At 42.4% G+C, this 27,339-nt stretch overlaps 1 protein-coding gene across 1 annotated transcript; it reads left to right on the top strand.

The window, feature by feature from the left end:
• On the top strand, positions 1-26,061 carry PAX9 (paired box 9). Its single transcript, XM_073350346.1, has 4 exons — positions 1-88; positions 4,729-5,355; positions 8,433-8,572; positions 25,807-26,061. Exons 1-4 carry the CDS (start codon positions 1-3, stop codon positions 26,059-26,061), a joined length of 1,110 nt encoding a protein of 369 aa, XP_073206447.1.
• Positions 26,062-27,339: the final 1,278 nt, after the last annotated feature.

The following is a 27,339-nucleotide window of genomic DNA, read 5'->3' on the forward strand; positions in this document are numbered from 1 at the left end:
ATGGGAAAAGATGATAAGAAATACTGTCAGGCACTCACTAGTGCTAATTCGGTACAACCTGTTTCCTACCGGAAATACATTAAAACAGGTATTGAGAACTGGACAACACAAAAGAGCCATGTGTAGCGAGACAAGACCACCGCACACAGCCTGGCTTAACTGTAGCTCAAATGCTCAACAGAGCAGACCCGTGGAAGCCTTTACAGTGTGATATTAGTATAATATATGCACAGACGCTGACCTTTCAGGGGAAACCATCCATTTAAACGTGGGGATCCCGTCGATAACCTGCGGGTGGCATGCAAAGAAAATCACTGGTCAGTCTAACGTCTTCCGCAGATATAATATACAACAGCTTGGGCCTGATCTAAGGCACCCGCCAAACTCCCCTGGCCTTGAAACGGGAGCAAGATCCGGCCCGCACGTTGCTACAGCACGGTGCAGTTAAAAAGAAACAGATTTATTGCATTAGCCGGCCGGGCTTTCGCGTGTCACCCCTGGACATGCACCCACTCGGCGTTTCCGTTGTTCTTAGGTGCGTGTGCTGGCTGCTTTTCTACCCCACCTCTCTCTTATCGGTTCCCAGTAATATCCCTGGGATCAGCTCTGCTCCTGAAGCGGTGCGTTGCACCGATGCAGGTTTGCCTAACTGGGACTCTCCGACTGCACAGCTCCACTGGGAGCAATGGGATTTATCCGCTCTTTGGGTCTAACAGCCCCCTACATTCACAGTTATTCCGCTTGGACGCCCCCTGCGCTTTCCCCCAGGCGCCCCACGGACTGCTCGGACTCGAGCAAGAGCCACTTGTCCTGTTTTCTTTCCCGTGTGCAAGCCTGCTCATCTCAGCCCCACCACCGAGCCGCACAACGGCCGGGGAAACTTCCCAAGCGAGCGGCGGTGGTACCCGCTGCCGGTGCCGGCCTGCTCGGAAGGAAGCCCCCTTCCTTCAATTATTTAATTATTTTGTACCTGAAATTAATCTTTTGCCAGGCAGTGGTCAACAGGCTGTTGTATATGATCATGTTTTCCTATTCCTCTCGGTTCCCCCTGCCCTCTACCGACTCACTGTGGCTGTGACCTTTGTTATTTCAGCCCACACTCAGCAGTTAAATGGAAACAAGTTGAGCACGTTCACTTCTGATAAACATTATCCTTAAACCACTGGAGACCCAAGCAGAGTAAACGAGCTTTTCCGACAGGACCACATCAGGAACACACATTGAGAAAGGAAAAGAAACCGAATATCCAAGGGATCAGAGGCGGGGTCGGGGGGGTTAGACAGGTTGGAAGACACTGAGAGAAAAAGGCACAATGCGAATAAAATAGTCCACACACAGACCTAGATTGGGAGAAACACAGGCAGAGTTGGGGAGAAGACTCTAATGAAGTCAATGGGAGTTTTGGGGTGCTCAAGGAATGCAGGATTGGGCCCTAAATCGCAACGCTAACTGCTAGGACAACTCAGTCTGACACTCTTCATTGTCTTTATAATTAGAATAAGAAAAGACACCAAGAACTAATGGGTAACAACACAGAAAACGATCACACATGCGAGGAAACCTGAAGATTATCTGTGCACTTCGCCATACATTGTGTAAGGCCCTAGTTAGGTCATTACTTACACAGACATTTAGCAACGATCTAGCTTATTTAAAATACATTCAGTTGGTTAAAATGAAAATTGTGTTTGGAGAAAAAGCCAGTCTTGTAATGGATTAGTCTATATATTAGATTTCGGAAGGGAGTAGATAATTAATTCAGATCGGAAGTTTTCTGTACATGCACTCCAGTGTATTGTTAAATTACATAATTAGCTTTGATTAATGCTGTATAAGTGTTCCACACATCATTGCCTTCTCTTTTAAAAAAATACACAGAGCACATCAACATACAGTGGCAAAAGGACTTCTGATTCACATTAAAGCCTCTAGAAAGATCAATTTTAACAGCATGCAACGGCGATGGTAAATGTGTGAGAATTGTAGTGTGAGGTATTGGTGAACTTTCACAAACTGAGGAAATCCCACAATTTACAACTAAGATATTTTGAACGTGCAAATCACATTGCTGGCACATAAACGCAGTGCAAAATACGTATCAGAGATCAAATGTATCAATATTCCGAATCTTTTCAAAAAGTCCACAAAGTGACCATGATCGCCTCCCCTCCATCAAGAAATAGTTTCAACGTGCAATTGACTCCTGTCTTGTTTCCGGTATTATCCTACTCATTCCTGATTGTGCAGATTCACTAGGGTTTAAAATAATACTGCAAAGGAAGACCGAATATCCATGGAAATTCTATTCTGTCTTCTCACAACCTGCCGCCTTAAAAATCCTCCTCGTTTAATATTCCGTTTGAAAATGATATTTGGAAACAGTTCCAACACACTGCCTTCTGGGCCGATCCGATTTCTTTTATTTTCCGAGTTTATGTTTCAGTCTAATTAACGGATTCTATTTCTTCTCCATTATATAGCATTTACACATCCTATTCCTGCTAGATTCTACTTCTAAACGTAAATTTGAAAGGACAATATCAGAAAATCCTGGCTGGAATGGGAGAGTGCATAATCTATGCGTGTAGTATGACATATGTGCGGAGTGTGTGTAAGTATGTACACAAACGTATCTAATGAATCAGACAGGCAACAATGCCAAACAAAACACATTCGCACACACACACCCACACCGCATGAAACGCAAGTACTCCAGCGCCTACCAACTTTTTCTGGCGATTTTCTTCTATTAATACCAGTCTTAGTGTTTTTGCTAAAGTCAAAATCAGGCATTTACATCTTACAATTAAACAGAATGGAACACTTAAAATAGGAATGAAAAATATAAATTGTCTTTTTTTTTTAATCACGCAGCACGAGTCTATGGAGGTCACACACAATGATCCCCCTCCCCCATCTGAACACAGACTGTGGCATCCACGTGTTATGTATACAACTCACAGATTCATGTGGCTTTCGTACATGCTTTCAGTTCATGACAAAAATAAACTTACCTTTAACAATCACAACTCTCTGGGACGTATGCTAAATAATATATTCACTTGTTAAAAGGCTTTTATTTTAAAATTACAGCAGAATCATGTAAAGACACACAAATCTCCATTACCTGCAAAATAAATGATAAAGAGCTCTGCATTTTTCAAGACGTCGCTGTTATTCCTCGGTGAAACTGCTGACTCCAGTTATTGGATATCAACATCGACGTACTTCTCTGTCTGGTCATTCATTGTGCAAATAGCAATAGCCAGAGAAAACTTGCATGAAAGAAAAGGCAGGCGTACCTACAAACTTTGAACAGATTGCTTTCTCTAAAGAGATATGACCGAAATATTGGCACCGATGACAATAGCCTAGGAAAGGTATCACCAACCCCGCAAGTATGTAAACTCGAACTAACAGATCGGATACACACGTAGAGACAGGACCAACTGATTTTTCTACAAAATAATGCCTTACTACAGTGCTATCATTAAACTATTCCTCAAATTTCCTATATTAATTTCACTCTCTGTGCGACTTACCACTACGTAGGTATTTAATATTCGTCTCTATTGTATTAGGAATCCAGGTGCTGAGCATGCCTGCAAAAGAAAGCGGAAGAGCCTTCCAGGACTATGCTGTCTATCATCATCGAGCACCAATTGGGAGCCCTCTTTTCCTTGGCTCCGCCCCGTGGAGGGGGTGTGCCTCTGGTGACTGATAGACTGAGATGCCCGGCCCAGCTCAGCCCAGCCCACGTTGCTGTGAGATTGAAATGCAGAACTCAAGTCTCTTTCATCGGGAAACAGACTTCCTTTTAGCCTTTTTCCTTACGTTCTTGCTATCTCCTAGAGTGGAAATCAGAGGGACCCGTGGACTTTTCCAGCCGGGATTGCAGGAGGCCGGGAGACTGAATCTGTTGTTAAATTCCCTTTTGGAAGATTAGTCTCATTGGTGTCCTGCTCAGAGCAATGGGTAAGTGGCTGGAAACTGCAGGCGGGTTCAAGGGCTGTCAAAAGGGAGAGCACCAGTGTGAGATCATGTGCAGCCGCAATTTGCTTATTGACTTTGTTCGTGTTCCTACAAGTTGTAGGAACACGTTAAGGGTCAGCAGCACAGAATGGAGCAAGCTAATGACTGGTTGGTTTATTATTAATGTTATTATGAGAGTACTGGACGGTTGCAGCCTAACGGATGATTTGAGCCTGTGTGGCACATTGTATATTGTTGCTGACATCGATAGCGCAGCGGTGTTAAAAAGTAACACGTTTGCTTCGCAACGCGGGGCTAGTCGTGCTGCTAACAAAGAAGTATGAACAGGAACAAACAGCACTAGAATTGATCTTTTTCTTTAATTACTACTTTCAGGTTCCCTCACCTTTCACGTTTTTGCAGAATTGTCCACTAATTTCGCTGGCTTTCCCCTCTCTTTTTAGGGGGGAGATAAAGAAACTTGTCTGCTTGGGTGATCTCATTTTTCACCTCTGGAATGTGCATTCTGGACTATTTTTAATGGCACAAATCAATGTGCATTGAAAATGTTGCCACGGATTTTTTTAAATGTCAGCCGCATTAGATTAAAACCATTGTAAGTGAAGTGACCGTGGCGCGTTCCCTCTAACCGGTGACATCTGCCTTTTGAGGATTAATAGTCGGGTGTGTTAACCGGCCCCCCGTGAACCGTTTGCCGTGTCAAATGTGTTTGTGTGTGTGTGTGTTTGCTTGCAGAACCTGCCTTTGGGGAAGTGAACCAGCTCGGAGGGGTGTTTGTGAATGGGAGACCCTTGCCCAATGCCATCCGGCTCCGGATTGTGGAATTGGCCCAACTGGGCATCAGACCCTGTGACATCAGCCGACAACTGCGGGTTTCCCATGGCTGTGTGAGCAAAATCCTGGCGCGCTACAATGAGACTGGCTCCATCCTACCAGGGGCGATCGGAGGCAGCAAGCCTCGGGTCACCACCCCTACGGTGGTGAAACATATCCGGACCTACAAACAAAGAGATCCGGGCATCTTTGCCTGGGAGATTCGAGACCGACTGCTGGCAGATGGTGTGTGTGACAAGTACAATGTGCCTTCGGTCAGCTCCATCAGTCGGATCCTCCGGAACAAAATTGGAAATCTCTCTCAGCAGAGTCACTACGAGTCCTACAAACAGCATCAGCCCCCTCCACAGCCTGCTCTGCCTTACAACCACATATACTCCTATCCCAGCCCCATCACTGCTGCAGGAGCCAAAGTGCCAACCCCGCCGGGAGTGCCAGCAATCCCCAGCACCATGGCTATGCCTAGGACCTGGCCCTCTTCCCATTCGGTCACGGATATCCTGGGGATCAGGTCCATAACAGACCAAGGTAAGAAAAGAACCGAAGACGACACTTCTTAGTCACATAGAAATACTATGTTGATAACAAAAGAGAGCCCCTTAACGCCTAATTTCTGGGCATTTTTCTTCGAATATTTCGACTTTTCTATTTCAAAGCAGGAAGTCTCCAATTCTTGCAACGTTTAGTGATACTTTCATTTATTTATCTCCACAGTTTGTAAACTATATTTTCTCCAGCACACACTAAAGATCAGGAACACATTTAATGGGCTTATGATTTTTGGACGTATAATACATAATGCAATGACAAAGGTTGACTTCAGCAATGATAATTTAGCTGAAGAACAGACAGCGTGGGCTAAAAACATTGGCACGTCCACATTAACTCTCTTTCTCTATATCATGTATCATCACATCTATGGCTTCCTTATCAGTCATTAATGATATAATGAGCTCGCATGCCTTCTGTGTATTACATATATTTGTTACCAAATCAGGCATTCGTAAGTGAAAGCATCTTGAAATTACAGAGAAATTCAGTTTCTCTAGTTTTTGCAATCAGGCCAAATTTGCTCAGACGGGAAGTTCAAATGTCACCTAATTGCTTTCATTCTTATGTTTTACTTTGTTTTCCTCCGAAGTGGTGGTCCAGGAAAACGAAACCACTGATACTTAACTTGTATTTGTCCCTTTCCAAGTGACTGCTTTTCTTCTACGCTCCTTCTTTTATTTTCGCTAGAAACATTAGCTTCTCGCTGAACAAGTCTGTGATCTGCATCAAAAAAGAACATTTCCAAGTTTAGTTTTTGTCAAGTAACAAACATTAAATGGGATGAAAGGAGTGTATTTCAAAAATAACTCTGGGCTGTAGCTGTCTCTGTGTCCTGCTCTTGGAAATAGAGTTTGGCTTTCTATTTTCATGGCATGTTTTCAACTACACCCGTTGACTTCACAAGATATCAATATAACACACGCTCCAAATGCATTGGTGTCAGAAGGTTTTTACAAGCAAAGGCAGCCCCCGCATGTTGGACACAGTTTCAGAATATAACCCCCCCCCCCCCCCCCGAAACAAAAAAACAAACCAAACGTATATGCGTGTGGAGCTGGATTTAGAAAATATACATGCTAGAGTATGTTCATTACACGGTGGGTGGAATGTCTGAAATGAACATTACAGGCAAAATTAAATTAGAAATTGAGAAGGTTTTCATGTTTTCTTCCTTTATTAACATCAGATTGGCAACAGGGCCTCTTAAGGTACCATTGAGTGTTTAGATTTCTTTCCTCCTCTGTCAGACTTTGGGATTTACAAGATTTACTACAATATACATTCTCCTCTCCCCCAAGCCACGGTTTGGACTGCTGAACAGCAGAAACTGCATACGAGGGTTGTTTGCTCTTGATTTGTAGGATAAATTGACCTTGCTGACATTTAAAGGAAGCCCCTATTCATGGGAAAGTGTGAGATCAGCAGAAAAGGGGGCTCGCGGAGAGAGCTCAGTTTCTTCAGACAACTTCAGGCTTGTGCCACGGACTGCATTTTCCCTTGCAAGTTGGTTAGAGAGGTAGCTTCTGAACAGAAACAGTTTAACACGAGAGCTCGATCCAGCTCCGACTCAAGTCAACCAGAGGGTTTGCTTTTGATTTCAGCGGGAACAGGCTTGGGATCGCAGCAAGGCACACTTCACCGCTCGGGGAGGAGGTGTTTTCGGAGAACCGGTACTCCGGGTCACGCCGAACAATTTTCGTTGCATGTAAATGTTACAGCCCCGCGAATCCCTAACAGAGTCATAGGCGTTTCAAATCAATGCTTTTTAAAAGTTTTTTTTTACTGGGGAGGGGTCATAATTCCGCAGTGCCAGAAGTGCGAACAACACGGCTCTCTTTTCCCTTTGGGGAAAAAAAAGTTACATTGTTCCCTTAAATCTACCTTGGAAATAATTATGTCAAGCACCCAGTTATTCTTACGCAATTTTCTCCTCTGAAATGACTTGGTGTCAGGGAAAGGTGATGATGAATGGTTCGAAACAGCCCTGGGGCTAGTGCTAATCGGTTGATACTATATGGGTTTCTTTGTATTTCGATTAAATACGGAAATGAAACTTTGAAGGTTTCGCCCCTCTAACTTATGATCGATCTTGTCTCCTATTGTCTTTCTTTCCCTTTGTCTCTCCTGTTTGTCAGTCTTCAACCCCCACCTCCAAAGAGAAACCCAACAGATTTTCTATAGAGAGTGGGGTGGCAGGGTGGGGGTGTACACACCTAGAGGTATGCACGCCCACACACACTTATATATACCAATTTACACGTACAGCGATTACATGTATGTAAAATATATGTGATTTACACACATGCTATATACTTTACACATCAAGTATTTGTAAAATAAAATGTTATAAGGACTTACTCCTTTTTCCAAACAAGCACCAGAAGTCTCCTTCACATTACCGAAAGCTGTAACTCGGTTTCGGGCCATTTGGGGAAGACGAGTACCGCCTATTTAGTACAGAAGTGGAAATGCTATTAAAATATCTTTGAGGTTTAACTTCATAAAGCAGGAGACGTGCATACGTACCTGCATCTCAGTTTTCTCCCCAGGTTTTTTTTTATTCTGGGAGAAGAAGGAAATCCAGCTGTTGTAAATGTTATAAATAGGTGTCCGCTGGTGTCAGGCCGGATCAGTTCTTTTTCTTGATTGCGTGGATAGAAATAGGGAAGATTTGTCACTCAGCTGAGACGGTCTTGCCAGGAGCTGGAGCAGGAGCCCTTTTTATAGTGGGGGTGGTGAGAGCCATTGAACCAAACTGTAAACCCTGGCTATGATGGAAACCACTTCAAGTAAAGGGGCGCTGCAGCCCCCCCCCCCCCCGCCACCCCCACGAGTTCCAGCACCTATGAACGGGAGTTCTGGCCTCCGGTTTACTGGGGTTCTGGGTCACAAGTACAGTTTCAGAGCGATTTCTGGTGTGTGTGTTTGTTAGTGGTGAGCAGAAGGCACAGCCTGTAATCACACATAGCAATTCCTGCCACAAGCCCACTGCCTTGGCACTTCCCAGCTCGTTTTCGGAATCTCTAACGAGCCGCGCCTGTGTCTCCCAACAGTGAGTGACAGCTCGCCCTATCACAGCCCCAAAGTGGAAGAATGGAGCAGCCTGAGCAGAAATAGCTTCCCCCCTTCGGCCCAGCATGCTGTGAATGGACTGGAGAAGAGCTCCCTGGAGCAGGAGGCCAAGTACAGCCAGGTAAAGGAGACAGCGCTTGCTAACCTCAGGCGGGAGGGCTGCACGGTGGGGGGAGCTTTTCTCCTTTCTGTCTGCAAGAAGGTTGCCCGGCTGGATTTCTAATGGCTGGCTGCAGACGGGCCCAAACTCTCCACAGGCTTCTGGGCTCAGCCTGGCTACAGTCTCAAGTCCCAGATCTCAGCACTGTGCTGATCTCTCCTTATTCACTGCTGTGTTCTGTACTGGGCCGGTTCCCAGGACCGTCCGGGCTGCTGCCGAGTCTGGGTGTCGGTACGATCCCTCCTCTGTACCCTGCCATGTTAGGTGCTGGCTTGTTTAAATGTGCATGAAAAGTCCGGGGAAGAATAATTATAACGCTCTGTAAAGGAACAAGGACCCCGTTCTCCCCCACAACCAAACCATAACCCAGCTGCCAGACCCTGGACTGGAGTCCTACCGCTTCCCAATCCGCCTCGTTACCACGTGCGGGAGTCCCCGTGGATCATGGCCCAGGGGGTGTCGAGCTGTATGTGGCTCAGGCTAGGCTCTGATCGCTGCAATGATAAATAATAATAATTAACAAGGTGCCTTTGCCCAGGCGTCTGCACTCTTCAGATTTAATCTCAGCCCCAAGGCCCGCTCCAATGGAGGGGGGAAGGGGGGTCAACTGCACGGGCGATGCGGACTCCGCCTTCCGCACAGGGAGCCCTGGGGAAGGGCCGGTTCAGGCCGCTGGCGAAACGTCACGAGGCCACTCCTCGGTGCCGGGCTGAAACACCCAGCTCGCCTAGGGCCCGATCCTGCTCCCATTGAAGCCCCCGGGAAATCTCCCCCGGGAACAGGATCGGGCCCGGGAGCGCGGAAATCCCGGGCGCCTTTCCGAGCCCCTGGGCGATGCTGACCCGACACATCTCGGGGGTGGTGTTAAGAAGGCGGCCTCCAGCTACTTCCCTCTCCTGCCCCCCAGGCCTGGGCAGCGGTGGGACAGCCGCGGCGCCCCTGCAGCGCGTAGGAACCAGACACATCTTAACTCCCCTCCTCCTGCCCTTGGCGCAAAGGTCCCCGAGCTCTTCTGCGCCCCGCGCCCGCTTTGCCAGCCGGCCAACAGGCCGAGCTCGCTCCAAGCAGGGCCCGGGGGTTCTCCAGCCCCGCTCCGTATTCACGGCAAACACCCGGGCCCCGTTTTATCCGCTTCCGAGCCGCAAGCTCCCTTTGCCCCGCACCGAGCTCTGCCCTCTCCACTGCAGCCCGCACAGCGCGGGAGCCTGCTGGCACCCAGGGCACGCCAGCAGGGACCTGGCCTTGCAAGGAATCAAAAAGAAATAGCCGTCCCAAAGCTTGCTGGGAACGTGGGAACGCCACCCACAGGCAGTCAGTCCCCTGGGAAGCCGGCAATAGCCAGATCGGCTTGTGGGCATTTGTATAGCGACCAGCGGCTTCACCCCCTATTGTGAACTGGGTTGGGGGAGATGCACAGCGAGCAGCTGTGAGAGAGGCCAAGTTCCTACTGTCCATCTATCAATACACCTCACAGTTGGATGTTCACTAAGTGGATTTACCTAGAGAACAGAGCTAGATTTCTGACCCCAGGTATTTTAAGGGTAGCTTGGTTAGAATTCAGACTCACTGCCTTAAAAAGAATCATTCCCAATATGCATTTAAACATATTGAAAATTCAGGCCATATTCAGCAGGCGATGGAATAGCTTGGAAACAGGGGATACAAATTGCTTCTTTGTTTGGTTAAGCATTTTTACTCCTAAATATTCTATTTAATTCCTATGCTTTTTCTTACAGAACAATATTAGAAACAGTTGTCCAACTTTTACATTTGCTGATAAGGGATCAAATCATGCCCCCAGGGATAAGCTTTAAATATGACTGACCGGGGTAGCACATTTGTAACAACATTTTTTACACACAGTAAAAACACATTTCGAAACCACAGCGCATTTCCCAAAACATGTTAATTCTGCTCTCTGTGCAGAGTCTGAAATTCATGCAGGGGGTGACTCTACTTTGTTTTGGGAAATTCATGTCCTATATTCAAATTTTGTTATAGTTGGAGGGCAGCATTTTCAGAAGCGTTCAGTAAAGGTGTATGGCTTCATTTTTGGATGCCCACTTTGAATCACTTTTTGCCTGATTTTCAGAGCTGAGAGTTCTCCACCCTTTTGAAAATCAAGCACGAGGTGACTAGAGTTGGGCATCCGAAATGCGATGCTCACAAAATGAACGAACGCTTCTGAAAACATAACTGCATAGGTTTAATGGAAAAAGCGGTAGGCCCCAAATGTGAGCAACTTTTTTATTATGTTTGCTAACACTATGTACAGTGGTGCTGGAACTAAGGGTGCTGCTGCACCCCCTGGCTTGACACAGTAACAACAAACACCAAATACATGGTTTCCATCATCAGCACCCTCAATATAAAAAATGTTTCAACACTTCTGACTATGTAAAGCTTTTCTTAAAACTAGACTATTTTTCCCAATTTCAAATAATGCTAGCAGCCCAACTAAGAGTTGTGATTAATGAAAAAAGCTTTAATGAATTAATTTAATTTCCAAGCTTCTAGTTTTATTAAAATAAATAGTGCATATGCAAACCAGTTAGCGAAAAATATCTTGCCATTGTCCTTTTAAGAACAGCTCAGCCCTGTATATAATGGCTTAGGCCCCCGATCCTTCACACACTTATGCACATGGGTAACTTTATCGTGTGACTAAATCCACAGAAGTATTTGCAGGATTAGACCCTGGCCTTGTAAACTGCTGCTTCTATTAGGTTTTCAGTCACCTTAACAGATGAGCTAAAGAACCGTGCAACATAAATTGAACCTTACAATTGTTTTCCACACGAGCGTAGGAAACTGTATTTTATGTCTCATCCTTTCACTATATATGCTTTTGTATATGTATATAAATGTTCTGGTGGAAACACCAATATTATTTAAAAGTTACAAACAACCTAGAAAGTGGACTACAAAAATTACTTTCAAAATGTAGAAAATAAAAAAAAATGGGGGCAAATTCTACACTATTAATAAAGTTGTGTCCACTTAACACATGTATATTGTCCACAGGATATAAAGGCTATGAAAGGCCAAAAAATAGTTAGCAGTTGTGGAAAATGTCATTTTCAGAGCCGTGCATGTTCAAAAATAAAATAAAAATAAAAAGTACTGCTGAGTACTTTTAAAAATATCTTTTTCCTAGAATAGTTTGTGTAGATTAAATCTGTTTTTGGGAAGCCCTAATTTATATTCTGGGCTACTTACAGTATAGTGTTCTTGCTTGTTTACCATAGTATTAATGAAAATGTGTATAGCTGCCTTAATTCATAAATTGGCTACTTCTGTGACCCAGAGTATCCTGGAAAGGAAATAAATGCCCAAGAAGAACGTGAATTTTTTTTTTTGCAGTTTTGACAAGATTCGTGGTTTGAACAGAACTTTTCCAACAAGGTACAAAATGGATTTCAGATTGAAAGCTCAATGCACAGGCAATTTTCGTATCCGTTTGTTCATTTGGGTTGAAATTCACCCAGCGCGATATGTCTGTGGTAAACATTCTGTGGCAATTAAATCCATCAGCAAGACTGTGAGGCATCTCCACACCTGTTGCAAAGGGAGAACTGCCTGAGTAAACTGGCATGGGCAGGAGGAGAGACCCTTGGGTCTGCACTTATGTGGATGCAGGGTGAGGGTACCTAGAATCGATGGAGTAAGAAGTTTCAGCCGGTATTCATGCTGCACAGAGACTACAGTGAAATACATGCGCTGCCTGTGGGCTACTGGGTGAATGCCATTCCAAGGGGTTCCCTGCACAAATCCTGTTTACTGAAGCTCTATCCAGAGGGGGATGAATGTGCATTTTCACCCATAGAACAGAAGTGATTGGTCTAAAATAAGAGATTCAACCCTGTGCTCCAGTTTTACACCAACATAACTAAAGTCAACAGTGCTTCGCTGGCCTAAAACTAGAGTAAAACAGTGGGGAATCAGGCTCTAATGAGAGTTTGAATTGCAGAACAAGGGTGGGGAGAATGTGCCACACTGCATTTCCATAAAGGGTTGAGTGGGCGATGAGAATACAGCTATTACTGATTATCATTATTTATAATTTGTTACGCACCAACAATGTACAAGACACAGACTGTGGTTCCCCTTTGTACCATTTGCACGGGGGAGGGGGGGAGAATGCCTCAGTCTGATTGGCTACCCTTACTCCTGTGGAGTGCTTCTTCACTCCACAAGTAGACCAATGGAAAGTCACTCCACATGAGAAAGGGTGGCAGAATTAAGCCCGAAATAAGGTTTTTGTATACAGTGCTGCAGTTTTTGCTATATTTACTTGTTCCATTCTTGTATAAGCAACAGAGTCATTTTAATGGGCCAGATCTTGCAGCTTTTATTCAGGCAACACCCTTTGCAACATGTAGGTGGTGCAGAGTCTCCTTTGCATACTGCCCTTCAGTCCCCACTCGCCACACATCAATGGGAATTTTGTCTGAGTAAGGACTAAAGAATGAGGCCAAAAATCTCCAGATTTTTTGTCCTTAGCCATCACATGCACTTGAAACAAAATCTACTTTTCACATGTACAACATTTTAAGCTCTCCACATTAATAATTTTCTTGTGTCTTTGGAACCCAAAACTGTGTCCTATATTTGAGCTTTGACAGCTTGAAAACTTTGGCTGGCACGTTCTGATTTTGCATCAAAAGTTCCGTAGCAAATCACAGAGATGTCTAGTAATGCTCCTATTGATTTTTAATTAACTGATACCTCCAGTCTTAGATTGTATGCAAGCAATTGAATTATATTTTCCCAGTGCATCATTTTACACACTTTTATAGCCAAAGCAGCTTTGCAGACAGCACAGTCTGAGCACAGTGGAACCTGAAGTGGAAAATAGATTTTTCTGGGAATGTGACAGTTTTGGTTCACAAATGCCTCACATCTTTAAACTCAGCAACACAACCACATATATGCATGAAAACATACTTTATTAAGTGTTGAGGGTAATTATTGTCTGTGGACATTGATACAAAAAAGTGAACATACCGTGCATTTAAAGAAAAGTGATTTCAGGGTTAAGCCGCTTGTATACACAGTTGCTTTTAGGGAAACTAATTGAAATCCTTGTGGAGCTAAGATAAATAGAATTCCATTTGTACATTGCATTTGAAATGAAGATGTTTTATAAGCATGAACAGTTTGTAAACTGCAATATTAAAAGGCCTAGGTCTTGAACAGACTAATTTTATGGAAGCACAAATTGAATAGTACTAAAGTTTGTATTTGCACTTCTATAATAAAATTAATGCAAGGATTTGGGTTAGGTGTACATATAATTAGTGGAGTGTTAGGCAAATATTATCACAATACTTTTCTCAGAATTTATTGTTATGGATATTGCAGAAAGAAGACATGCACATTTGACTAGAATGGCTGCTACTTTCTTAACAGGCCAACATTAAGGACTAGTGTCTAAGGACAGCTATCCTGCAAGTTAATTCTGTTGCGGTTTAAATACAAGACAGCACAAAGCTTTAAGCAAGCAAACAGGCTGGTTTGCCAACGGACTGGTTTTGTTAGCTTTTTATTTTTTTTTTTTTATATTTTTTTTGCGCATTACATTTTTTAATAGATAAAAGGAATACATTGACTTTGTTTAATATTTTTATTTATTAATTTTTATTTACTGCATTTTTTGCTTTTGGGCCTTGAGCCCAGTTTTGGGAAGCTTTTCACGGTTTATGTTATTTGGGCGAGATTTTAAGGTTTATGCCTTTGAGAGGAGCTGTGTGTGCACTGCTCCTACACAACACTCCGGGTGTGCCCTGAATGTTGCCAAGTGCATGAACCTTGTATGAATTCTACATAATTCTGTTCTAAGATCTGATTCAAAACCCACTGGAGTTAGTGAAAAGACTCCCATTAACTTAAATGGGCTTTGGATCAGGCCCTGAATAAGGCCCCACTCTAGCAAATCAGAGACACTATTAACGGCTAGAGCTTACACATACTAATATGTAAGAAGCCCTGCTCTCATCCTGAGAGCTTCACTCACCCACAGCCAAACCTTTTATCAGCTATTGAGCATTCACTTTCACAGCCAAACCTTTATCAGCTGTTGAACATTCACTTCTGGAATTTTCAGGAGTTACTGTTCCATCCTCCCAATTGCACCGAGATTCGGAGGTCATGAACTCCAACCTCTTATATCGTAGGGGAGAAACTTTCATATCCAGGCCTCCATTTTAGGGCAATAGAGGGCAAATAACTGCAGATGCAATTCTGCACCCATAATTACTTGCACCAACAGTTTAGGCCATGTAAATATCTAGGATCCTACTCTTTGGTTACAGTGGACAGTGTATTGTGGGTGCGGTGGGCACAGCACCACTAATTATTTTCATCCACAATTATTTGCACCCACAAAAAATGGTGACCCTAGTAAGAGTGAGCTGAATATTTAGCCCTAAATGTTTTGGCCTATTATCTAATCCTCTTACAAGGGTTACTTGCCACAAAATGCCACCAGCAAATTAGTTAGCTGGCATCCTCCACTCCTAATCAGACCCTGAACAGCTGGATTCATAAGTGAAGGTCCAGGGATAGACAAGTCCCTGCTAATATCCTAGAAATGCACTTTCTCCAGGCATCAAGTGTCCTGGGCACTCAGAACATGTTCCCGTTGGCTTCCCTGCCCAGTTAGCTGAAGGGATTATGCTGCCTATTCCTCCCTGAAAAGGGAGGAGTTTAGACCAGAATAGTCTGGCCTGGGGAATGACCAGTCCTGCTGTACTCTGATTAATTGCTCTACACTGGTTCCCACCATCAGGACATTGTCACCAAGGTGGATGATGGTGAGGTCTAGGCATCCATGTCATTGCATGTTGTGGATGAGCGGCATGAGCTGATCCCACTACATACACCTGATTCCTTCCCAGGTGGTCTGGATCGCACCCCATTCGAATCCTATTTGTGAGACCTGCCTATTACTGGCCACCTGCTTCCACGCCCAAAACACAGTGCCCTGCCCAACAATCCACATGGCTTCAGGGCACTCCACCGGGATGAAACTAATAAAGAAAGTCAGAGAGGTGAGTGAATGGTTGGCACCCAGGTTGGCTTCTGAGTGCCAACTGCTTATTGCCTGGACATCACTGTCTGGGAACTCAGTCATGGTAGTCAAGATCATGGCACCTATTCTGAAGGAATGATGAGCTTGACTGTTGAGGGATCCTCATCAGGACCAGATCCTCAGAAACATGGGAATTTGTTAGAAATCCCATAAGCCTTCCTGTGTTTGGAGTGCAGGAGAATGGAGGCAGGAACCTACACCTTGTGCTTTACGGCTGCCATGGCAATTGGGTAGCCAGTTGGGATTGCCTATATTCCCAGTCACAGGCAGGGGGCTCTGATGTCACCCTCATCAGTTTGTCAGCACCTGATAATTGCCCCTGCAAGCTTGGAGCCTTGCTGGACAATGGGAATGCTGGCTTTGGGTGGCGGGTCTCCACTGGGAGGGCAAATTAGTAGCACTGTTAATAGCTCTCCCACCACTCCTATGAGCCAGCAAGTCCTGAGGGAGCCCCATCTCCCTTATTTTCTCCTTCCTGCTGACCCCAGCGTGGTCTGACTATATGGTTAAACATACTATATCAGATAGATATTTTCTATAGAACTTGTGAGAACAATAGACTTTTAACTATCAATGTAGACAAACAAAACATTCGTTCTTTACCACGTATTATACAGATTTCATGGAGGTGCCAGTTGCAGTCCCATAGTTGGGGCTGAGTTTTAAACTTCTAGCATATCTAATTTCTTTGGAAATTTCATATAACTTTGCATCAAAGGGGGTCTGTAGGTTTACTAGATCCATCTTAGGTATTGGGAGAGCACCCAGCAGAGTTTCAAAGAAGAATGGCCTCCACTTCTATTGTATCATGTTCTGTAAATCGGATTTTGAACTGAAAATGCACACTGGAGCGAATGCACAATGCTCATATGTCACCTGCCTTTTAAGAATGCCACTGTCATGTCTGATGTTAGTAAAGGATTCAGGACAGAGAATTAGAATTCAAAATGATCTGGACAAACTGGAGAAATGGTCTGAAATAAATAGGATGAAATTCAACAAGGACAAATCAATGGTGAGTTGGAGCCGGTTCGCACCGGTTCACGCGAACTGATTGTTAAATTTTGAAGCCGGTTTAGAGCCAGTTGTTAAAGGGGTAGGCAAACTCTGGCCCGCGGGCCACATGTGGCCCGCTGGACCATCCTGTGCGTCTCGCCTGAGCTCTCAGCTGGGGAGCCCCCCCTGTGAATTTTTACACACCCGAGCCTTCGGCAGCACTTCGGCGGCACTTCGGCGGCGGGTCCTTCAATCATTCCGGGCCTTTGGCGGCAGGTCCTTCAGTGCCATCAAAGACCCGGAGCGACTGAAGGACGTGCCGCCGAAGGCTTGGAGCGACTGAAGGAACCGGTTCTTCAGCTTCTGGCAGCTCATCACTGGGACAAATGCAAGGAAAGGAATAATCAATGGCACAAATACAAATGACTGCCTAGGAAGGAGTACTGGAGAAAAGGATCTGAGGGTTATAGTGGATCACAAACTAAATATGAGTCAACAATGTAATACTGTTGCAAAAAACCAAATATCATTCTGGGATGTATTAACAGGAATGTTGGAAGAAAGACATGAGAAGTAATTCTTCCATTCTACTCAGCACTGATAAGGCCTCAATTGGAGTATTGTGTCCAGTTCTGGGCACCACACTTCAGGAAACATGTGGACAAATTGGAGAAAGTCCAGAGGAGAGCAATGGGTCCAAATGATTAAATGTCTAAAATACATGACCTATAATGAAAGGTTGAACAAAAATTGGGTTTGATTAGTTCAGAAAAGAGAAGATGAAGGGGGGACATGATAACAGTCTTCCAGTGTGGAAAAGATTGGTATAAAGAGGAGGGTGATAAACTGTTCTCCTTAACCACAGAGGACAAGACAAGAAGTAATGGGCTTAGATTGCAGCAAGGGAGATTTAGGTTAGACATTAGGAAAAACTTCCTAACTGTAAGGGTAGTTAAGCACTGGAACAAATTAGCTAGGGAGGTTGTGGAATCTCTGTCTCTGGAAGTTTTTCTGAACAGATTAGATCATACTTTGTCCTGCCTCAGCGCACAGGACCGGACTTGATGTGTGATTGAGGTCCCTTCCAGTCATACATTTCTATGACTCTATGACTGACCTTACCTGTGGTGGACTATAAGTGTGGAATCCACTCCACTGTGAAATCCACATTTCTTTTCTAGAAAAAAACACCCTGACGATATTCAATCCCCTTTCTCTCTCCTCCAAAAAACCGTAAGTTTTGTTTTGTTTATATGACCAATATTGGGTCTCATATGTGTTACCCTTTTATCCTTTATTTCTCTTTTACTACACTGTTGTTGTCATGCTCTCCTTGGGTCTGTTTTTAATGTGTTTGGCTTTTAAAGAAGGTGGTTTCACTTTTATTTCTGTTATATTTTGTTTTGGTGATGTTGTGCAGTGCCCCTGGAAACTTTGGGAGGGGGCTGTTGTTGGTGTGCAAATCAAATTTATTATTACTGTTTCTGAGAGAAGCTTTTTGCTCCCCTAAAGAGACTCAAACTTGGAATTTGATAGCCAAACGTAATTAAGACACGTCTTGATGAATATTACAACTGTAGTTACAAAATTCAATTAGTCTGATCCGACTTTATGTGTTATTTGGTGCAGCTGGAGCTGTCTATGAAAAAAGGGAAACAACTTTAAGTTAATAAAAAAGTGCATTAAATATAGAGGGTGGAACCTGCTCATTATTAAGAGAGTGGACCACATTTTATAATGAAGTAGCGTGAATGTCTCTTGGAGTTGCATTACAAAACATTGCATATTGAATTCTAGTTACTATGAACCTATACTGACAGTAAAGTTCTGTGAAAAAAATTACCTCACTTCAGAGAGATCCACTGTGTCTGGACAGCTAGTTAATTAAATACTTGGACCCTGCTCCTGCAAACATTTAAGCATAATTTTATTCATCTGAATAATCTTGTTGAATTCAAATGTAGGTTTGTTAACCTTGCTCCATGTCATGTATATATAAAGAGTAAACCAAGTAAATCCCAGCTCCTGAAAAGCTGTCTTCAGTTTTCACAGCCAGATACTTTGGAAATCAATGCAATTACATTTCCCCTGAGCAATAGACCAAATATAAAGCTACCACACTTACACTGTTAGAATTTTTAAATAATCTAATTTCAAATCTATTGCAGTCTAATATATTTACTGTGCTGAAATTGAGGTAATTTGAATTTGAAGACAGTGTTCTACCTCCTACTAGATAATCCACATTCTTTTCATGTTGAAACTTTCTTTTGAACATTGAAGTTGTTGAATGAAAATTTCCTTCCCCAGTTTTTAAAACAAATCTTATCCTGCTCCCAGTGAAATTAATGAGCATTTGTCTTTGACTTCAGTTGGAAACAGGAGCATATCCAGTAAAGGTAACTATTTCCAATATGCTGGATACACTACATTATAAAATACGCATAGATTTTTGGATCAAGCATAGTAATGAAAACTCAGCAAATATGGGGTTGCAGAATCCACTCTAAATAGACTACGCATGTATATCTGGCTATATTAGGGGCACAACTTGTGGTCAAAATTATTTTTCAGAAAAGTTCTTTTATGACGAGCTTTGTCATAAAAAGGCCAAGTACTGCAGTCCTTACTTAGAGCTCAGCTCTGTAAACTCTTACTCATGCAAGTAATTTTGACTTACATGAGTATCCCCCATTAACATCAATGGAACATTCATGAGTGTTTGTAGGATCATGTAATTTCTCCCACCAATGCCAAAGGCCTTAGTAATGACTGCAGAATTTAGCCCTAATTCTATTTACAACAATCACAACCAAATTTTTATTTTATGTTATTTATTTTAAAAGGTTAGAAGAAATGTATTTGTATTAATTGCATCTTTAGGCAATCCACTCTCCTAAAAGATTTCCATTACATACCTGCTGATGATGTTTTACTTGGAAAATTTGTTTACCCGTCCCTCGGGGATCCCATATGTTAGCTTGATTTATAAATCATATTTACCATCCAATTAAAGGGAGTGATTTAGCATGTTTGCTTCCTTTATATTTACAGTTTGCTTTTGATTGCTTCTAGTCACATTCCTGTAACCTCTCTGACTAGTTATACGTACATCAGGAAATACGTTAAACATATTCGGGGCATTTAAGATGATTTACTCTTACTGTCGGAAGACTAGATATGCAGCCATGCTCTCTGCTGTAGTTTTCCTTTGCTGTGGAAAAATTTACTCCTTCAGCAGCTACTTTGCAAATGTGTTTTCAGCACATTGGACGCACATTTCCAGTTTGCAGAAATTGCTCCAGCTTTTCATTTTGAAAATGAGCAGTGAGAAAATGTATTATTTGTGGAGTTATGGTAGCATGCCTATAATTAAGGTTGCTGGCAACACTCCCTTCTAAAGGCTAACTGCTGCTCTTAGAAAACCTAGTGTGATAACTTTGATAGTTTGTTTAGTTTGCTTTTGGGCGATGGCTCTACACTGGAGGATAATGTTAATGTGTAAAGTTTGCTGCTCCAAAGAGAGGCATTACATCCACACTGATATTGTGGTTGAGAGATAGCAGCACTGTTTACCAGAGATCCATTCCTATTGACCTGACACAGGCAAAACTGCATCTGATTTCAGTGGTTTGAAGCAAGACTACTGGATCGAGCTCATTAGTGTTGATAAACTTGGTAGTCGAGGAAGGCACTGTTTGCCCATGAAAAATGTTGTTTCTCAAGGAAGTTACAATTTGTTTTTCATAGGTGTTTAAAACACCTCTTCAGAATGAAAGCTCCAAAAACACCTTAGCCTAATGGAATATCACAGCAAGCACCAGAAGGATGGGTTGATGAGACAGAATAATGGAGGCAACTCTGTGAAAATAATAACCACTGATATTGTCCATCCAGAATATTATGATTTACAGTAACAGACATGAATGTACTGCAATAACTTTGCATGGTATTTTGCATACATTTTAAATAGACACAGTTCCTGCTCTAAAAAGCTCACAGTCATAGAAATCAACAAGGAAGATTTTGCAGGATCAGGCAATAAAGCAGGCACCAACAAACATATGTGTAACAGACAGACAAGGGGGTAAGGGGAGAAGGGATAAGAATTAAATCAAGTAAAAGTAATTGGAATAATTCACCGGTGGAACTCTGGATTTACACTGGGGTAACTCAGAGCAGAATTTGGCCCATGTGGTTTCTACAACCCAAGACTGGAAAAAATGAAAACCATCTAATGGAGATGGTGGAGACTGTGAGCTAAATAGGAGGGATTGTCTGAGGAATTTGTTCCTTGTCGCTTCAGAAAACACAAGCTAGAGACTGACCCTGCCTCACTGAAGTTAATGGAGTTTGTCATTGACTTCAATAGGAATAGGGTTGATTCTTAAGTATGTCTACACTGTAATTAGACACCTGCAGCTGGCCCGGGCCAGCTGACTTAGGCTCACAGAGCTTGGGCTAAGTAAGGGGCTGCTTAATTGCAGTGTAGACATTCGAGACAGGCTGGAGCCCGAGCTCTGGGACCCTCCCACCTTGTTAATTAGTCTGAACCCTGTGAGCCTGAGTCAGCTGACATGGGCCAGCTGCGAGTTTTTAGTTGCAATGTAGACATACCCTGAGTGGCCAAATGGCCAATGTAAGCTACTTGTTCCAAAGATTATTGAGAGTCAAGTGTCAGTCATTGGCCCCAATGTAATCTCAAATATATATATATATATACATAAAGCAAATAAAATGATTTGGCCAAATCCTCAGCTGGCAAAAATAAGTGCAGCTCTGTTGACTTCAGTGGAAAAATTCTGAATTGCAACAGCTGAAGTGCGATGTGGCCAACTATTTTTAAATTATTTTTAAATTTACACTAGTGTAAATCAGGTGTAACTCAGAGGAGCTGCACCTGTGTAAATTTGGTGGAAGCCAGAGCAGAATCAGGCCCTGAATCTTACAAGCACAGTGAGAGAACTTGTTTTGCTAAATTTACAAACCACTAACAAATCGTGGGTTCTATATTTTGAACATAACTCAGAATTGCTGAGGTTCTAGTTTCATTTTACTCTTGCAAAACATGAGTTCTGGGCAGATGCAACATTGGAAAGCAAATGTTTCCCGGGGTCTTCCTCAAAACAGAGCAGTAATTACCTTCCAATGAGATTATTATTTGTATAGCATAGGTTTCCATTCAGTTAGAAATACATTTGTTTGTTTTTAAAATTAAATGTCCCTTGAAAAACAATGGTTTAAATTAAAAGAAAAATATTTTTGAAACTTAAAAAAGTTTCATGAAACTCAGTCCTTTAACAAAGTTCTAAAGGTTTTGCAAACCCATAAACACCACAGGGTTCTCCCCCTCCTAATTATATATGTTTGGATTTTGGTGTTCATTTCCTCCTATTGAAATACACAGGTTGAATTATTCGTCCAATGCATACAGGGTCATGGAATGTAATCCCTTCCATTTAATTTGTAAGTGAATGTAGTGCTTGTAAGAACTGCCAGATTGACAGATGGAGATTCAAGCTCTCTGTTAACCCATACAAAGCAGAATACAGGCAGCATCAATGAAAGCTTCCTCTCACTGCCCCACCTATGTGCCTCAAACCTAATTTGGGAGTAGACCCATTTCCATGACAGTTTGATCCTTGGTCTCTTTGCTGAAACTTTGGATTAGAGTGCCAATTAGTGCCTACGGTGATGATGGTTTTGTGAGACAAAGACTGGTTAGTTAGGAACTAAAATGAGGCCAATTCATTTCATCAAAGAGGCATCAGATTGTAACAGTTTTTCAGTCATTATCAAACCCTAGGAAAGGTTTGAACTGGTGACCAATAGGTGAAAGGCTCCATATTGGACTACAAGTCACTAGTGCAATTACATTTTAAATCCCAAAGCAATGTGTTTGGGTAATATTATAATATATCAAATCATCAGGGGTGGGGTTTAAGACGGGGGGGGGCATGCGGGCTTAATTTGACTTTTACAAAATCAGGGTATATTTTTATTATTTATCTTTTATAAAAATGAATGGATCTGTAGTCAAATTTTGTTAATGAACCACCCAGGTAAAATATGCAGTGTAATTCAATAAAACACTGGAACCCTTTCAATAATTAAAATCCATGATTGTCTGTTTTATTCACTGGCATGGTATCATGCTAGGGAAGGTCAATGTAATGATATGTAAGAAGATGAAGTAAGTGTGCATTTGGGCCTAAGCATTTATAAAAAAAAAAACATGCAGTCACCTATCCTTGAATAATGCCTGACAAACTTATTTTAATGACATGGCATATTTTATTTGGTTCCAATTCTACTTACAATGCCAGATTTGCCTCACACAATACACAGTATTCAGTTCTGGAGTGCCAGTCCAGACAAAATTCTCAGTGACTTCAATTACAGTTTTGCCTAGGCAAAGCCTGTAGGACTGGACCCAACAGACAGTGGTTCTTGAAGACCAAAAGTTACACTGCTACCAAGCATAATTATTTTTAATTGTGTGTGAATGGTGTGAAAATAATCACCGTCACTGTAAATCGAACAGCGCATTAATATAGAAATGACAAAGTATCAGAGCACATCTTTGAATGACACCTTTGAATTCTAATCATCTCTTTTTTCCCCCTCAAGTAAGATGATGCCTCATGCAGTAGAATCTTCAACATATTTTAAGAGGCACAAAGAGAAGCAGTCAGCGTTTGAGACATTCTCTGAGAACATTCTGGAGAATGATATTCTGTACAGCAGATGCTAAACATTCTGTTGTCTTCCTTGTTCACAAAACTGGAGCCTTGTTGTTTCCCCAGATCTGCACACTGTGGGGAATCTGCCTTGGCTTGTGCAGAAGAGGTGGGGAGGGGAGTGAAGTGGTGATGTGGGGGATTGGTGGGAGACACCTGTTACCCTCTAAAATCTGTGGGGAATCCTTGGAAAGGGAATATAGACTTTGGTTGTATAACTTCTGCACAGAGCCACTCATACTTTTAAAGGGAAGAGTTCCAGAGGAAGCCCCCGGAACAGCATTTCATAGCAGGTTTCAGAGTAACAGCCATGTTAGTCTGTATTCACGAAAAGGAGGACTTGTAGCACCTTAGAGACTAACCAATTTATTTGAGCATAAGCTTTCATAGCAGTGCAGCTTTACTTGGAGCTGTACTGACTGGGAACCATTGAGGGGCTCACTGGGTTCCTGAGCTAGTGCAGAGGCATAGGATATCCATGTTTTGTGGTTTCATGGGAGTTGAGGGATTGATGACCAGTTTTCCCCATGTGGTGGGCAAGCCCCACACTCTTATCAAAAGAATTCAGAGGAAACTCCATGAGGGGCAATTGTCAGAGCTCTTCTTCCCCCTAGACCCCTGTCAGGCACAATTTCCTTCTCCCCATTTTATACTCACATTATGTATCTTTGTGTTTCAGAGCTTTATAATACATATCTAAGGGCTCCCCTGCCTGTTTCACTCTGGCATGGTAAAGTGCTTTCTGTTACCTTTAGGAAAAGCCCAAGAACATGGTGCAGAAGTGCATTTTATAACACCAGAGCAGGCATGGGAGCCCTCAGATACCAGAACATTAACTGGGGCTGAATTTCAGATCAAAATTTAGATTTGGAAAAAAATGGCAAATTCAGTGTCAGTTAAACATTTATAAATTTGAAAAACAATATGTTATTTCCACAGCTGTATAATTTGTGTTAATATGCCTGTTAAATACACAAGGCTGGATTCCTCTCTCTCATGCTGGTTTTACTGCTGTAAAACTTTAATTTGACTTCAGTGGATTCACTCCTGAATTTGATTAGTGTAAGAGACAGGAAAATCAGTCCTAACGGAGTTACACTGGTGCTAAATATATATGTGTGAGATCATAACCAGACCTTTACCATTTAGAAAGATCTAAAATGTAGATATAAATCTGAAATTTGGCCAGATGAAATCCAGAGAAGAGAAAAATAGGCAAAGTAGAAAATTTTAACATTATGTGAAGTTTTATTCAAAACAAAAGTCTGCCCCCTTTCTTACATCTCTGTGTTACACAGCTTGGCCCTAGTTCTGCAGAGCACTTAAGCACGTGCTTAAATCTAATTGCAGTGAATGGAAAAACAACACATGCTTACGTGCTTTGTTGAATCAGGACCCTAAATGCAGTACCCTTATATTTGAATAGAAAACTTCCTTCCTGAAAAAAACAACACTGACACGAAAATAGCACTACATGAATCAAAACCTGAGCAAGATAAATGACTTCGCTTTGCATGTACTCTGATGAGGAGGCATCTGCAGTGTGTGAATTAAAACATTGACCATTTTTTCATTTAAAAAGGGTGGCATTCCCTTGTGAATTCCTCCTGTGACAGACTGAATGTCTCTCCCTTTTTATTTTAAATAGAAATCCTTACCATCAGCCATAAGTGCTGGAACTAAGGGTGCTGCCAGACCCCCAGGCTTGAGTGATTTCCATCATACACAGGGTTTACAGTTTGTTTCAATGGCTTTCAGCACTCCCACTATAAAAGTTGTTCCAGCACCCCTGCCATCAGCCTATATAAGCACCTAGCAAAAAATGGTAAGGCTCTTGCAATTGCCCTGTAATTGTTCTGCTCACTAAAGTCCCATTGAAGTTAATGGGAGTTGTGAGTAAAGATCATTTGCAAGAGCAGGTCCCAAAGATGTAGAAAAGGTTTAAAAAGACACCACGAATAATAAAACTAGGCACACAGATATCACTTTTCAGCTATACATCTAAACATACTTTACAAAGGCAGGTAAGTATAATTATCCCCATGTTCCAGATGGGAAAACTGAGGCACAAAGGGTGAAATCCTAGCCACATTGAATTCAATGGGAGTTTTGCTATTGACTTGAATGGGATCAGGAGTTCACCCAAAGCAAGCTGAAATGAATTGTCTAAGGTCACACAGCAAGTCAGTGGTAGAACCAGGTAGGTATAGAACCCAAATCTCCTTATTCTCTCACTCCAGTATCCTGCCCACTGGCTCTATCGACATGTGTACAAGTTCACGAGTATTAGGAGTTCATTCTTTCTGAAGCAGAAAAAAAATGTATCTTTATATTTTAGAACCTTTTTTTCCCTCTTTCCCTTTCAGGCACCAAATGGTCTTCCAACGGTCAGCGGTTTTGTCTCAGGACCAACTATGGCGCCTTACCCTACACCAGCCCAAGTGTCCCCTTATATGACATACAGTGCTGCCCCTTCTGGTTATGTGACCGGCCATGGTTGGCAGCATGCTGGAGGCACTCCGCTCTCCCCTCACAACTGTGATATTCCTGCGGCACTGGCATTCAAGGGCATGCAGACAGCCCGAGAAGGTAGTCACTCTGTCACAGCCTCTGCTCTCTGATACGAAACTCATTCTAGAACAACTCTACCTTTTCCCTTTCACTGGCTCAGAGACTGATCTTTTGTGTTGGTGACATTTACAGATTTCTCCCCATGACTTTTCTCCCACAAAATCTTTGGATTGAACTAGCCAAAACAACATAAGAAACGGATCCATGGGTTGTTGCCCTTGCACTGTTTTAAGTAAAGAAGATCTTACATCCCTCAAAGGGCTCATGGGACTTTCATTGGTAAAACCACCCATATTTATTCTAAGTCAACAAGAACTCTTTAAATGTGCAATTGTCGTTGAGATTGTGTACAAATCAATAAAGAAAAATCAATAGGGAAAGATATGCTATGCCTCTAATCAACAAAAGTGGCCAAACAGAAGTTATTTGCTGATGATCTGTCTCTAGAGAACAAATCATTTATCGGCAAGGTTAAGTGATCCACTGTTATTGTTAAGATATTGTGGGTTTTTTTGTTTATCAAATATAGAACCAAGGCAATATGTGGCTCTCACATTCTTCCTGTATTTCATCCTGTTACAAAAACAGTAAGGTGTTTTCATTTCTATCTATTTGTAAATATAAGCTTTGGACAGCATCTGTGTTTTCATTCCACAGTACATTTCTGCTACTTTTTTTATGTTAAAAAGTGACTTTCTAGGTCGTTTCTGTTTCTTGCTTGGTGTTGGCAAGCACCTCAGGTGACTGAGGTTGAGACAGTTCTTTTGGCATGTTTTGTGCATACAATGGAGGCTTCAACATCTTAAGAAAGACATTTTGTTTCTTCAGCAGAGGACTCAAAGGCAATCGACCAAATAACTCTCCCAGGTCATACCCATCTTCCAGAGTCATGACACAACCACACATGTGCCAAGTGTACAAAACAGAAGCAGGTGGAAAATAGCTGAACAAAACCAAGAACTGTAGAGGAAAGTGATTTAAAAGTTTAATGTGAAACTTGTGAAACTTAAAAGAATCAATTTAAGTTAACAAAACCACTGTGAAACAAAACTGTACTGTCATTGTTGGCTTCCCTGTGTTCAGCAATTTCAGCCCCAACATTATGTTGTAACTTTTTGAAAAGAAAAAGCTGTCTTAAACTTTCTGCTTTATTGAATGTAAAAATGGCTCCCGATAAAGTTTACATTGTTGTACATAAACGTGTTTCACTCGTAGGTATACTGGTGGTGGTCCGACAAATACAAATTTATTTAATGTTAAACTCCCTTTTGGCGTTTCTGTATCTACTGGCAAGCATTCTGTCCCAATGATTTTGCTTTAAATTTTTC

The sequence above is a fragment of the Lepidochelys kempii genome, chromosome 6 (genome assembly GCF_965140285.1).
Source record: "Lepidochelys kempii isolate rLepKem1 chromosome 6, rLepKem1.hap1, whole genome shotgun sequence".
NCBI lineage: Eukaryota > Metazoa > Chordata > Testudines > Cheloniidae > Lepidochelys > Lepidochelys kempii.

Bases quoted from the DNA above. Each gene is read 5' to 3' on its own strand.
- PAX9 (XM_073350346.1), top strand. From the start codon at position 1: ATGGGAAAAGATGATAAGAAATACTGTCAGGCACTCACTAGTGCTAAT. The intron at 5,356-8,432 runs GTAAGAAAAGAA...GTCTCCCAACAG, and splicing joins CAGGTCCATAACAGACCAAG to TGAGTGACAGCTCGCCCTAT. The intron at 8,573-25,806 runs GTAAAGGAGACA...TTTCCCTTTCAG, and splicing joins AGGAGGCCAAGTACAGCCAG to GCACCAAATGGTCTTCCAAC.